At 32.8% G+C, this 13,830-nt stretch overlaps 1 protein-coding gene and 2 long non-coding RNA genes across 3 annotated transcripts; all 3 read left to right on the forward strand.

Annotated features, from left to right (window-relative positions):
* The first annotated feature begins 7,745 nt into the window (after nt 1-7,745).
* On the forward strand, nt 7,746-10,068 carry LOC139431629 (uncharacterized). Its single transcript, XM_071199628.1, has 3 exons — nt 7,746-8,102; nt 8,242-8,885; nt 9,249-10,068. The coding sequence occupies exons 1-3, from the start codon at nt 7,746-7,748 to the stop codon at nt 10,066-10,068; spliced, it is 1,821 nt and encodes a 606-aa protein (XP_071055729.1).
* Nucleotides 10,069-10,234: 166 nt separating this feature from the next.
* On the forward strand, nt 10,235-10,779 carry LOC139431560 (uncharacterized). Its single transcript, XR_011641643.1, has 3 exons — nt 10,235-10,348; nt 10,406-10,639; nt 10,708-10,779. It is a non-coding gene; the product is annotated as an uncharacterized lncRNA (long non-coding RNA).
* Nucleotides 10,780-13,285: 2,506 nt separating this feature from the next.
* Nucleotides 13,286-13,830, forward strand: LOC139431565 (uncharacterized). The gene is made up of 3 exons (XR_011641649.1): nt 13,286-13,399; nt 13,457-13,690; nt 13,759-13,830. It is a non-coding gene; the product is annotated as an uncharacterized lncRNA (long non-coding RNA).

The following is a 13,830-nucleotide window of genomic DNA, read 5'->3' on the forward strand; positions in this document are numbered from 1 at the left end:
TTGAAACCAGCCTACATCCTGTCCGGAGAGGAACAACGCCAGGAGGATCCACAACGCCCAGAGGCTACGCGGAATGATCCAGGACCCCAGCAGACAGACCCTACACCGCCAACAACGCGATATGGGAGACGGGTAGGATTCCCTGACCATTTCCAGGCAGGTCTCTAGTATCGTGTTTTCCAACCCACGGTAAAACACTGGCAGGGGGTCTCTGTGTCGAACATCTGGACGACAGAGAACTTTCCAAACCTTTACAAAATCACTTAAAAATAATCTTAAAACAACTTACTCTAAAATTTTCTTTCTTCTCTCTTGCGATTGTTGCTTCGTTTCGTATCCTTTTCGGTGTTGGCTCTGATACTAGTTGATACTTTCCCCGGGATGTTGTGTACCTCTTTGAGTACACTTCAGGATGTACGGGTACAAGCAGAACGGCTTCTCCCTTGTGATTGAGTCGTGCCAATTTAAGGTCTGGACCCTTGGGTTAGCTTTCGTTACAGATCACTTTCACTTGTGTAGGTTCGCGTCACTAAGAAGTAAAATTCACCAGTCCCAATTTTCTTCGATTAGTTTCGAGCACTGTTGAGACGAAATAATACCACTGGCTGCGCCAGTTAAGGTTCTTTCAATAAAACCAAAGTTTTTAGAAAGAAACTTTAAACTAATGTATTAATTTTTTATTCAAACGACAATGACAATGTGACGGACAAAAAGCAACATAACTTAAAACGGCGCCGAGATGTTTTTATAATACATGCTTATCCCTTCTCTAATGAGATGTCTGGTGGTACAACATTCTTCCTTTATTTCCAGAAATTTAGCATAGATGATGCTCGTGTTTTACGTAGCCGTCGTCGTCGTTAGGTTTTTAATGATTTATTGAAATCCCGTTTTATTGCGATTTTTTGAAAAATACTTTTCAATTTTGATTTTATTTATTTAATCCACTTCCGACTTCTTCTTCCATTTTGCGTCCTGTTTGATTTGATTACTTCAGTAGTTATGGTTAAGATGTCGAAAACGCTCGGTTTTTACGTTGTAGAAACGTATTTCCGAAAATATCAGTTTTGGCCCTCCGCGCATGGACTTCGCGGTCTTGCACCAACAATTTTGATTGTTATAAACGTAATTTGGGTAATTTACCCGTTTATAATAGAAATTATTGCAAGTGAGTGTTGCATAAAATTACTCGAGATATTTCTTATAATTGTTCTCTTTATGATTTTAGATTATAAGACGAATTTTGAAAAACTGTTATTTCACGTGGAGTTAACTTCGATGGTAATATTATTCCTATGTCTCAATGTTCAATTATTGTGGAGTCGACGTCATTTAATCCAAACAACCGATTTATTGAGCGATTTGAGCTAATTTGGTGTTCCGCAAAGAATCAAAGTCATTGATACAAACGTTAAGAAGATGTTTAAAACGTTGCATTACAAAGCACTTGTTATGGCGTACCTAATTACGTACTCTATTTGCTTTGAGGCGAATTGCGTTAAATTTAAAAATACTAAACGTTGTTTAATGTTTGAATATTACTTCCCATTTCAATTAAAACACTGGCAAATAACATTAATAATGTTATATGTATACAATCAGTACTATTATTCATGTTATCCTCGGCATACGAATATTGTGTACTTATTCAGTGGAATTATTGGTTGCACGTTTACAACATCTTATCGAAATAATAGATGGTATAAAATTAACAAGAAATAAGAAAAGAAATTTAAGAAAATTAAAACTTGTTGTTATGTATCACCATGAAATATTTAGGTATTCTTATCTGAAAATTTATTTTAATATATCGACGAAGAGATGTTAATGATTTCAGAATGTACCAATTCGCAAATACTCTTTGCACCCCTTTTCTAATTCCTACAAAAAATTTTGTTGCAATTTGTTTATCTGTGGGGATCACTGAATTTGTTCTGGTTTGAATCTCTATTTAATTTGTCTAATTTAATTAATACAACTGCTTTTAGAGAAAAGATCTAGCTTGTTTTTTCGTAATTGCAATTAACTTTGAGGCCTTCTTTCATAATCATACAATCGGACAGCAACTCACTACAGTTGTATGTCCCGAAACTCAACGTCAAGCTTGACTTTCAATTTCTGTAAATCCTGTATAATTTTATAAAAAGATTTTCTTGTTTTGAATAGGCTGGTGGTGTGGCGGATACTGTGTATAATTTAAATTGTATTTTACTATGTATGTCTCAGAATGAGATTAAAGTGGAGATTCCTGTAGTTCGCGAATTCTCGCACGCAGCGGCTGCAAATGTAAACATTTTTGTTTTGATATATTTGGTGATAATAAATATTGCTATTTTTAAGGAATGCAAGAAAGTGTACGTTTTCTTTAATTGGATATTAACAGTTTTGAAGAAAAGAAACTTTTAAACATTTTCATCACAAAATTATGGTACATGTTTAAATGTTTATTACCAATTTTTATTATAGGAAGAATAAATTAAACAACCAATTTTAACGTACTTAGCGAAAAGTAAAGCAATTTTTTATTTTGTTAATAGAATCCACATTACACAGTTAGTTAATACTCATCCAGACTATAATAGTCAATTATTTCGTTGGTGTAGTAGGCAAGGGGTTAATGTCGGGTGACCTCGGCCGATGCTACTTGTGGCCGAGACGCAGCAATGTGATGATCAGTTTCTTCGGAAAATCTGTGCAGGAAATGATGACAGCAATGTAATTATCAGTATCCGGTTGACATAATCCTCCGTTTGCAAGTGAGCTCGCCTTAATTGGATAAAATGAAACATATACAATTTTAATCAAAATAATCTGATGAACAGTACATCAGCAAATATGTACTGGAAACGATTATAGCAATGTGTAGTAATTAAAAAATAAAATAAAATCAAAACTGTTGAATTTGTAAAACAAACATAACACGAAATTGTTTTAAATTATATCGGCTGTATAACTAAGAATAATGATACGATATTGTAATAATATTGAAGATGAATATTATAAAATGAATGATTTAATAGCAGCTTGTAATTTTTCGGTTGATTCCTTACTACTGTTTCATACCGCCAATATGGCCATGTCAAACGACATGGTAATTGTCATTGCAATTGTGGCACTGAATTATTTTCTATGACTTCTACAAACTTCAAGGGGTGATCCTTTAGTGAATTTTAAGGGTACTTTAATATATGAACCATGGGCGACTTCGGCTCCCCTAAGGAGCTACAACCCTCCTACAACAAAATGGCGGAAAATTGGTTTAATTTTTTATTCTCAAAAACCATAAACGCTAGGAAAATGAAATTTGGGGAATATGTTTAACTCATAATAGGGCACGTTTTGACCCTATTTGTACTTTCAACCTACCCTTCTAAATTACTAAACGTAACCACCCCCGTTCAATTTATGTCTAGACTTTTTTTATGAAGATGTTAAATACATTGGAAAATTTTGATTTAGATAAATGAAAATATCAAAAAACTTCTAAAACTTTTTTACCCCTCTGATATTAAAACTTAATAATTTGTGAGAAAAAAATTAATTAAGCAAACACTAACTGTTTAACTGTAGAGTAGTTAATCGAAAGTTAAAATAAATTTGTAATGAAAAAATCTTAGTAGGCTTTGCAATCTTTGTCAGAAATACCAATGAAATATCGGGATGAGCAGCCGGTGTAGCATGTTTGGCACCAACTTTAAACTTTCATTTACCAGCAATTTTTACGAAATTGTAGACTGTACTGAGAAGCTGATTTTCAATAGATTTAGAATTTATTAAATTAGGAGCTAGCTTTGTAGTCCTATGCTTTGAAGCGTTATAAATTTTAGCTACATCATTCAAAAGATGTAACCATTTATGATTCCCGTAAAGACTAAAGTATTCATAGAGCCTTCTGTTTTATCTGACCAACCGCTTTTATCGGCACCGATACTTTTTTGAACTGAAAAGCGGATGGATGGGTAAAACAGGTTGGTTTCTGATCAAATTATGCCGTTGACGGATGGAATTCTTATAGTTACTGGGGACGTTAAGGATTGTCACAGGTTGTTATATAAACTGTTTTAATAGATAAATTTTAACAGGCCGGTTTTAACCGATCTGTTTTATCTGACCAACCACTTTTATCGGCACCGATACTTTTTCGAACTGAAAAGCGGTTGGATGGGTAAAACTGATTGGTTTCTGATCAAATTATATAGTTGCCGGATGGAATTCTTATAGTTACTGGGGATGCTCTACGGACTGTGGAGGATATGGTTGGAACAAACCCCATTAAAACAAGGAACCATACATCTGAACATTTGCTTCAAGAGCAATATATACCAGTAACAACCCCTTTAGAAAAAACAAATTCGAGACACCATGTATATATATAAACCATTGAGTGGTGAGGTGTCGGTAATCATAAACTAATAGGATATCCACATTGATAAAAAAATGTGGTCAGCCACAGAGAAAAACAACTGTGCAGGTGCAGGACGTTATAGACAAACAGGACATCCACAATGATAAAATGTGGTTAACCGTGGAAAAACTACATATAACAATGGAACAACTACCACTGACTATACATATATGACGTCCATGCTATGCACACACATTAGTTACCATCATGACATTCAGACGTACGGCAGTTGTAGATATTCAAGGTGTTCTAGTCGATTCAGAATTTGAAGCCAGAGAAGTCACTCTCATAGATTTAGACACATCCCACACGTTACATCTACATCTTCAGTCAAGCAAACCATTCCGAGCGCTGAGTGAAAAGGACCAGAAGTCTTGTAGATATTTAGAACATCATCATCGATTGGATTTTAACGATGGCTGGATCAGTCAAGGTATGAGTTTGAAGCTGCTGGATGATACCATCTCAAACTATGATATGATCTATGTGAAGGGGAACCAGAAGGCACATTTTTTGGAAAAACGCCCATGCCATCCAAATCGATGTTGTAGGAATTTAAATATTATCGACCTATCACTAGAAAAATGTAATGTAGCCGAAGAGATTAAATTCAATGTTTCGTTAGATGCATGTTGGTGTCATAACGGGTCCCCAGCCGTATGTTCTCAAAACAACGCATTGATATTACAAAATTACTTAAACCATTCAAAATGTATACTGTAAAATTGAATATATTTTGTAAACTCTTCGACTTTCTTTCATTCATCCCCAACATTCGACCCAATTTAAATTTAAATCATCAGGATATGTTAGCTGAAGGTCTATCCCCCTTTCAAAATTACTATAATCTCCCTATAACAGGGGAAGCTGATAAGGATACATTAAAGCTACTGTCAAAACCCCGATGTGGTAATTGGGATAACAACAACAATAAGGTCAACATCAACAATAAGGTCAACATCAGTCTCAAATGTAAACGTCTCCCATATGTGATGTGGATGGAAAGTTTTCAGCATTTTTAATTTACAATAAAATAGTCTATGTTTTCTTTAAGCAGTGGGTTTGGTTAATTGATCTAAAGACTAAAAAACCGATTCAATCTGAACCTGTAAATATTTTAGATTGGATACAGCTCTTGAGAGGGGATTTAGACAATAGCGACTATAAGTATGTAGTGTCAGTAGATTCAAATGGCCTATTCACATTTATTATCAAAAATGAAATATATATATAATTGAAATTAAGAGTTTAACTGTAAGGTATAAATATAGATTTTCTGAAACTGAATTAGGTTTAACTGATGCAAGTAAAATTAGAGGTGTGGTTGCCAATAATTACGGTTTGACATATATCTTTTTCGATAAACATTATATCATCCAGGTAGATGAGTACTTTACAGAAGAAAAAAGACTATAATGTCTGCAGATGAAGTCTTTCCGGGAATTTCAAACAACTTCAGTGGTGTATATAAAACGCATGATGGCTTATTAAATTTCTTTGTTGGGGATATAATTATCCGTTACAATGAATATTTAAAAGAGGTTTTGAGTAGTTCGAAAAAGGAACTATCTTTATTAGATATATCTTGTCCCTATAATTGATTAACTCAAATATATATTGTCCACAATAATTTCATCAAATATCCCAATTCCAGCGGAAAATTAAATGTTATGTATCAAATGTGATTAAATCTATGTAACAACAAACTTATTTAGGTTCCTATGTAAATTAATTTTAAATAAAAAATTTTCCACTTGTTTATACATTTGTGGTTTTTTGTTTTTGAAGTAGAATTAATCATCTCGACCAACTGTTATCTGTTTTTTTTCACCGCAATTATCTCCAACTTGTTTATTATTTAAAGACAATGGATATATAAAGGATGTTCTCGTTACCGAAAAGTAAATAGCATTTGTTACTTTTATAAAACCTTTTTATTTCCGAAAGTGAAAAGAAAAAACTCTAAACATGTTTATTTGTGAGTTCTGTCAAGTGTCTTTTACGGCGAAACATAATCTTGACAGGCATATGCGAGGTAAACATGGCCAAACTAATTTCGATTGTACCGTGTGTGGAGAAAAATTTTCAAGACGAGATAACTTGAACGTACATCTGAAACGATCTCATGGGTTATCTATGAAACGTCAAGCACCACCACCACCATTACCATCAACCATCAAACATTGATCAAATTTAGAGATGGAAGTTCCAACACCAACACCATCAACATCACCACCACTAGGTAATAAACGTCATCGATATTCAGCACGTCCAGAGTCCATGATCGAAAACGAGGGAAGGATATGTCAAGTTTGTGGCGATTTACTACCATCACTTATTTCGCTTGAATGCCATCTTAGAACTGAGCATGTTGAAATAATCGATGATAATGTTAAAAAATTTAAGTCTTGCTATAAAAATAGGGTAGTTTGCTATAGAATTGATGGAGCTCAACCTGATGATGATATACCGTCATATCTATTGAAATGTTGTGAAACAGTTAATCGACTGATTGAACAACATCTCAATAGGAATGGTTCGGTAAAAGCTCAGATTGAGTTATTAGCAAATTATATTAAGTCCGGATTTGATGATGATGACGGGAATGAGGAAATTATTATGTCGGAGAAAAATTTTAATACAAAATTTAGAATTATTACTGCCACCACTGTGTTGAATGAGGTTTATGATGAGATGACTCGGGATATTCTAACTGAAAACGAAGAGTTTCAGGAGCGTGGGTCGGGGTGGGCTTTCCACTCCATATCTCACCTGCTCCTAAATATCAATAAATTTGAACCCATACCCGGGTCATCATATATTCGTTTACCTCATGATATCGAAAAGAAAAAGGCATGCATCAATATTAAGAACTATGAAGATGATGCATGTCTAGCGTGGTGTTTGATGGCAGCTCTTTATCCCGCAAATCATAGTCAAGACCGGACTTCAAGCTACCCTCACTATAGTGAAACACTTAATTTACAAGGTATTAGATTCCCCGTTATTTTAAAAGACATTGTTAAAGTGGAAAAGTTAAATAATTCATATAAATTTACTTTATTTATATGAAACCGGCGGGAAAGGTCATTTTGTATTAATTAAGAACCTATCCAGGCTTATATCACGTCAGTTTTCACACCATGAGCATTCTATACACCTTTGTGATGGATGTTTAACCCGATTTTCATCTGCTGAAAAATTAATTACACATCAGAATCACGATTGTAATCATATAAAGACAATTGTTCCCACGATAAATTTAAAATCAAAACCTAATTATTTTGGCTTACACACTCCCGAAAATATTTTATCATTTATCAACTATAAATTCACACAGATGGTGCCGTTTGTTATATATGCAGACTTCGAATCGACTCTACAACCCATCGATTTTTGTGAGCCCAATTCATCTAAATCTTTTACCGAAAAAGTTGAGATGCATCAACCCTACAGTTTCGCTTATTATATCGTTTCCACGATTGATAGCAGTTTTAATAAATTTGAAACGTATACAGGACTTGATACATCTCACGTTTTTATCACTAAATTAATCGATGATGTTAAATTTATTTATAATAAATACTTGAAAACCGTAAAACCAATGATACCTTTAAGAACCGATGAGCAACGCAATTTCGATTCAGCTGAAAATTGTTATATTTGTCAAAATCCTTTCACATCTGACCAGATTAAGGTACGTGATCATTGTCATATTAGCGGTAAATACCGGGGACCTGCCCATACAAATTGTAATCTAAATTTCAAACTTCCAAATTCTATTCCAATATTCTTTCATAATTTTAGCGGTTACGATTGTCATTTATTTATTAAAGCATTTATTTAACAATAAAGAAAAATATATCGGTTTCAGTAAAAGAGTGTTTGTCGATAAATTAATCAATGAAGATAAAATTGTTGAAAATATTTTTTTGAAATTAAGATTTGTTGATTCGTTTAGATTTATGGTATCTTCATTAGACACTTTAGCCGGCAACCTCGAAATAAATGACTTTATCAATATACGTAAATTCTTTCCACACCCCGAACATTTTAAATTGTTAACGAAAAAGGGTATATTTCCATACAATTATATAACCTCTTTCGACAAACTAAATGATACATCACTACCACCTAAAAGCATGTTTTACAACAAATTAAATTTAGAAGACATAAGCGATGAGCAATATTCGCACGCTCAATGTGTGTGGAAAGAATTTAATTGTCAAAATTTGAAACAATATTCCGACTTGTATTTAAAGACTGATGTTCTTTTATTGACTGATGTATTTGAAAAATTCAGGCAAGTTTGTTTTAAAACTTACGATTTAGATCCCGCGCATTGTTATACGGCACCGGGACTATTTTGGGATGCCATGTTGAAATTCACCAAAATTAAATTAGAATTGTTGACGGATATAGATCAAGTTCATTTTATTAAGAAAGGTATCCGTGGAGGTATTTCTCAATGCTTCCTACGGTACGCTAAAGCTAATAATAAATATATGGATGATTATAACCCCAATTTACCATAATCGCATTTAATGTATTGGGACGCGAATAATTTGTATGGATGGGCGATGTCGCAATATTTACCGGTTTCCAATTTCAAGTGGTTAGATGATACCCAAATTCTAAATTTTAATTTTAATAATATATCAGATACTTCAGATTACAGTTACATTTTAGATGTAGATATCGAATACCCCGAGTATTTGCATGATACGCATAATGATTTACCTTTTTTATGTGAAAACATTTTACCACCTAACGGTAGATGTGAAAGCGATAAATGATTGATTCCAAATTTATTTAATAAAACAAATTATGTTGTGCATTATAGAAATTTAAAGCAGGCCGTTGCTCACGGTCTTAAAGTTTCTAAAATTAATAGAGTTTTATCGTTCAGACAGTCTACCTGGTTGAAATCTTACATCGATAAGAATACAGCATTACGCCAATCCGCTAATAATTCTTTTGAAAAAGATTTTTTCAAGTTAATGAATAATGCAGTTTTTGGTAAAACCATGGAAAATGTAGATAAACGAGTCGATGTAAGATTAGTGACCAGTTGGGATGATGTTCATACTAGCGAAATCTCCGGTCGTCCTCGTTTAGGAGCTCGAAGTTTAATTGCGAAATTAAATTTTAAAAGCATAAGCATATTCACAGAAACGTTTTCGGCAATTCAAATGGATCGTCTCCATGTCGTTTACGATAAACCTCTATATGTTGGTTTTACGGTTTTAGAATTGTCTAAATTGTTAATGTATAATTTTTATTATGATTTCTTAAAACCAAAGTACGGTGAATCTATTCGCTTATGTTACATGGATACCGATAGCTTCACCGTACTAATTGATTCCGATGATGTTTATAGAGACGTGAAATTGAATTTAGATAAATTTGACACATCGAACTACAGTCCTGATAATCAGTTTGACATAGCGTTACATAATAAAGCTGTTTTGGATAAAATGAAAGACGACAATTGCGGAAACATAATGGTTGAATTTATCGGTTTGAGGTCTAAAGTGTATGCGAATAGGGTCGCTGATGGTCGGGTTACAAAGAAATCTAAAGGTGTTAAGAAAGCTATTGTTAAACAACATATCTTTTCAAAATTATTTAGATTGTTTAAATTCAAAATCGGTTTTATTTAAAAAACAAACGTTATTTAGAAGTTTCAATCATAACATATTTACAGCATTACAAAATAAATTGGTTCTATCACCAAATGACTCCAAGCGATATATTTGTAATAATGGAATTAATACATTCGCTTGGGGTCATTATAGTATTAATGACGATAGTACATACTTTAATTTTAAGTTAATTTATTCGTATTTATTGTAATTTATTGAAAAGTTCTCGATGGTTTAATTGTTTATTCGCTTTACTTTCTGTTTACATCACACTTTAGCTATGGTTCAAATCTCATTGGTAAGTATGTTAATTTACACCATCGAGTTTTTTTTTATTGTTTTAATTCAATTGCAGGATTTTAAAGTCTATATACCTAAACGTTATGAAAATGAGATTTTAAAGGACGATACGTTTCCAATTTTAAAATCTTCAACCAATTCTTTGTGAATTTAAGACTGAAAAAAGAATTCATGTATTTGAGCTTTACGGGATGTTGCCCATCGAAATCATATTGAGATTGTGGAGAACATGGTTTACCAACCATTGGGATGTGTTGGGAACACTTAGGATCGATTTATTTTTTATACTGTGAGTAATTTCTATTGTTTCTCGAATTTTCCTTTTGATAATTTTATTTTTTTAAATTTTATCAACAGTTGTTATTGGAAATTTGTTTATCTAGAGAGATGTTATTGCGTCTAACCACATTATTTTTTTTTGCGGTTACAGTCTTGATAAAAAAAAGATTCATACATTAATTTATTTTATTTTAATAAAAAATCATGTATACTTACATCGCTTGATGAAAAGAACGTTAAAATCTAATTGCAGTGGGTACTGAATGATAGGATGTGAATGATAAAAAATTATCGTAGATATTAGGATACAAACGTTCGAATAATAAAGTTATGCTTACCAACAAAAAATAAGATTTAAAATAGAAGGAGCTATAGGAATGAAAAAAACAGATTAGCAACAATATATGCAAAGGAAAAGAAGGCTATACTTACCAGAAAAAAGTCGCCGAGATAACGAAGTTATCAAAACTGATCGAACTGATCAAACAAAAAATGGAAGTGATCAGAATTTTAGATTACAACTCCGAATCCCCACTCCCATCCCTACTCTTCCATCTCCACTTTTGGGAGGAGCCTGAGGAGGAGCGTGGGAGGAGCTTCAATAAACAATCCTTTTCCTTTTTCTTTTTTTCTTCTTTTTCTTCCTCTTTTTTTCTTCTTTTTTTCCTTTTTTTCTCTTCTTTCCTTCTTCTTCTCTTCCTTTTTCTTGATTTTTCTTTTCAATTTACAACAATTTTTACAACCCAACAGTACCCCACCCAACAGTACCCAACTCAACGTATACAAATGCTTTTTTCTTTCAAATTAAAACAATTTTTTATACTTTTTACAATCTTTTATTATTATTATTATAATTTACAATCTATAACTGACAATGTTTATATATTAAACCTTACATAAAGAACAATCCTTTCTTGCCGATGGTGGACCATCAATATGCGTTTCCCAATGAGGCAAATTATAATGTTCAAAACAGGGCAGCTTGCTTTGTAATCGCTCATCGTTTCTATACTTCAACGGTAATTTAAACCAAACCGCCGCCAAATCTAATGGCTTTACTTTATTGATATAATAATCGATTGGTAAATGACATAATTCGTAGTTTTTAATATTCGCAAAAGATAAATCAGATTCGTATCTTTCCATAATATCCCACACTTTATTAATTATAAAAGTTGAAAGTCCTAATCTGGTAACTAACCGCCAAAGACGTTCCATCTTGAACTGCTCTACCGCTACTACTTGTCTGCCTTTCTCAATTCGTTTACATATAGTTATAGATTTCTGAATACGTATGAAAATAAATAAAAAACATTCGACAAGGAGCACATACTTGGTCTCTTTTTATGATAGGGACACATCGGCGCACCAACCTCTAATTTGCATTCATTTTCCGGCAATTCTTTTACCGGTATTGTTAAAATTCTTTTGTTGAACGGCACAAATAACAAACGATCTCATCGAAACGAGACGCAATAATCGTACGGAAAACGTTCTCCGTTCAAGAAAACGGTTACGTTCGTTAAGTTTATATTATCAAATAATGCCATGTTTCCCTTAAATATTCCCTTTCGATTTGTTTGAAATCCGATTGTTATAAACCTAGGCGTTTCCAATTGTGGAGCAGTTTTGACGGCCCAAGATTGCTTCGTAGTTTGAGGTAATTGAGGGTACTCGTGTATTTCCCACGATCGAAAAGGAACGTATTCTAAAATTAATAGAGTTTTATCGTTCAGACAGTCTACCTGGTTGAAATCTTACATCGATAAGAATACAGCATTACGCCAATCCGCTAATAATTCTTTTGAAAAAGATTTTTTCAAGTTAATGAATAATGCAGTTTTTGGTAAAACCATGGAAAATGTAGATAAACGAGTCGATGTAAGATTAGTGACCAGTTGGGATGATGTTCATACTAGCGAAATCTCCGGTCGTCCTCGTTTAGGAGCTCGAAGTTTAATTGCGAAATTAAATTTTAAAAGCATAAGCATATACACAGAAACGTTTTCGGCAATTCAAATGGATCGTCTCCATGTCGTTTACGATAAACCTCTATATGTTGGTTTTACGGTTTTAGAATTGTCTAAATTGTTAATGTATAATTTTTATTATGATTTCTTAAAACCAAAGTACGGTGAATCTATTCGCTTATGTTACATGGATACCGATAGCTTCACCGTACTAATTGATTCCGATGATGTTTATAGAGACGTGAAATTGAATTTAGATAAATTTGACACATCGAACTACAGTCCTGATAATCAGTTTGACATAGCGTTACATAATAAAGCTGTTTTGGATAAAATGAAAGACGACAATTGCGGAAACATAATGGTTGAATTTATCGGTTTGAGGTCTAAAGTGTATGCGAATAGGGTCGCTGATGGTCGGGTTACAAAGAAATCTAAAGGTGTTAAGAAAGCTATTGTTAAACAACATATCTTTTCAAAATTATTTAGATTGTTTAAATTCAAAATCGGTTTTATTTAAAAAACAAACGTTATTTAGAAGTTTCAATCATAACATATTTACAGCATTACAAAATAAATTGGTTCTATCACCAAATGACTCCAAGCGATATATTTGTAATAATGGAATTAATACATTCGCTTGGGGTCATTATAGTATTAATGACGATAGTACATACTTTAATTTTAAGTTAATTTATTCGTATTTATTGTAATTTATTGAAAAGTTCTCGATGGTTTAATTGTTTATTCGCTTTACTTTCTGTTTACATCACACTTTAGCTATGGTTCAAATCTCATTGGTAAGTATGTTAATTTACACCATCGAGTTTTTTTTTATTGTTTTAATTCAATTGCAGGATTTTAAAGTCTATATACCTAAACGTTATGAAAATGAGATTTTAAAGGACGATACGTTTCCAATTTTAAAATCTTCAACCAATTCTTTGTGAATTTAAGACTGAAAAAAGAATTCATGTATTTGAGCTTTACGGGATGTTGCCCATCGAAATCATATTGAGATTGTGGAGAACATGGTTTACCAACCATTGGGATGTGTTGGGAACACTTAGGATCGATTTATTTTTTATACTGTGAGTAATTTCTATTGTTTCTCGAATTTTCCTTTTGATAATTTTATTTTTTTAAATTTTATCAACAGTTGTTATTGGAAATTTGTTTATCTAGAGAGATGTTATTGCGTCTAACCACATTATTTTTTTTTGCGGTTACA

This window comes from Onthophagus taurus, chromosome 10, assembly GCF_036711975.1.
Source record: "Onthophagus taurus isolate NC chromosome 10, IU_Otau_3.0, whole genome shotgun sequence".
In the NCBI taxonomy this organism is placed as follows: domain Eukaryota; kingdom Metazoa; phylum Arthropoda; class Insecta; order Coleoptera; family Scarabaeidae; genus Onthophagus; species Onthophagus taurus.

Coding starts and splice junctions, on each gene's coding strand:
- LOC139431629 (XM_071199628.1), top strand. CDS start 7,746: ATGGTGCCGTTTGTTATATATGCAGACTTCGAATCGACTCTACAACCC. Junction 8,103..8,241: donor TCACATCTGACCAGATTAAG/GTACGTGATCAT, acceptor TATTTATTAAAG/CATTTATTTAACAATAAAGA. Junction 8,886..9,248: donor ATTTCTCAATGCTTCCTACG/GTACGCTAAAGC, acceptor TGTGCATTATAG/AAATTTAAAGCAGGCCGTTG.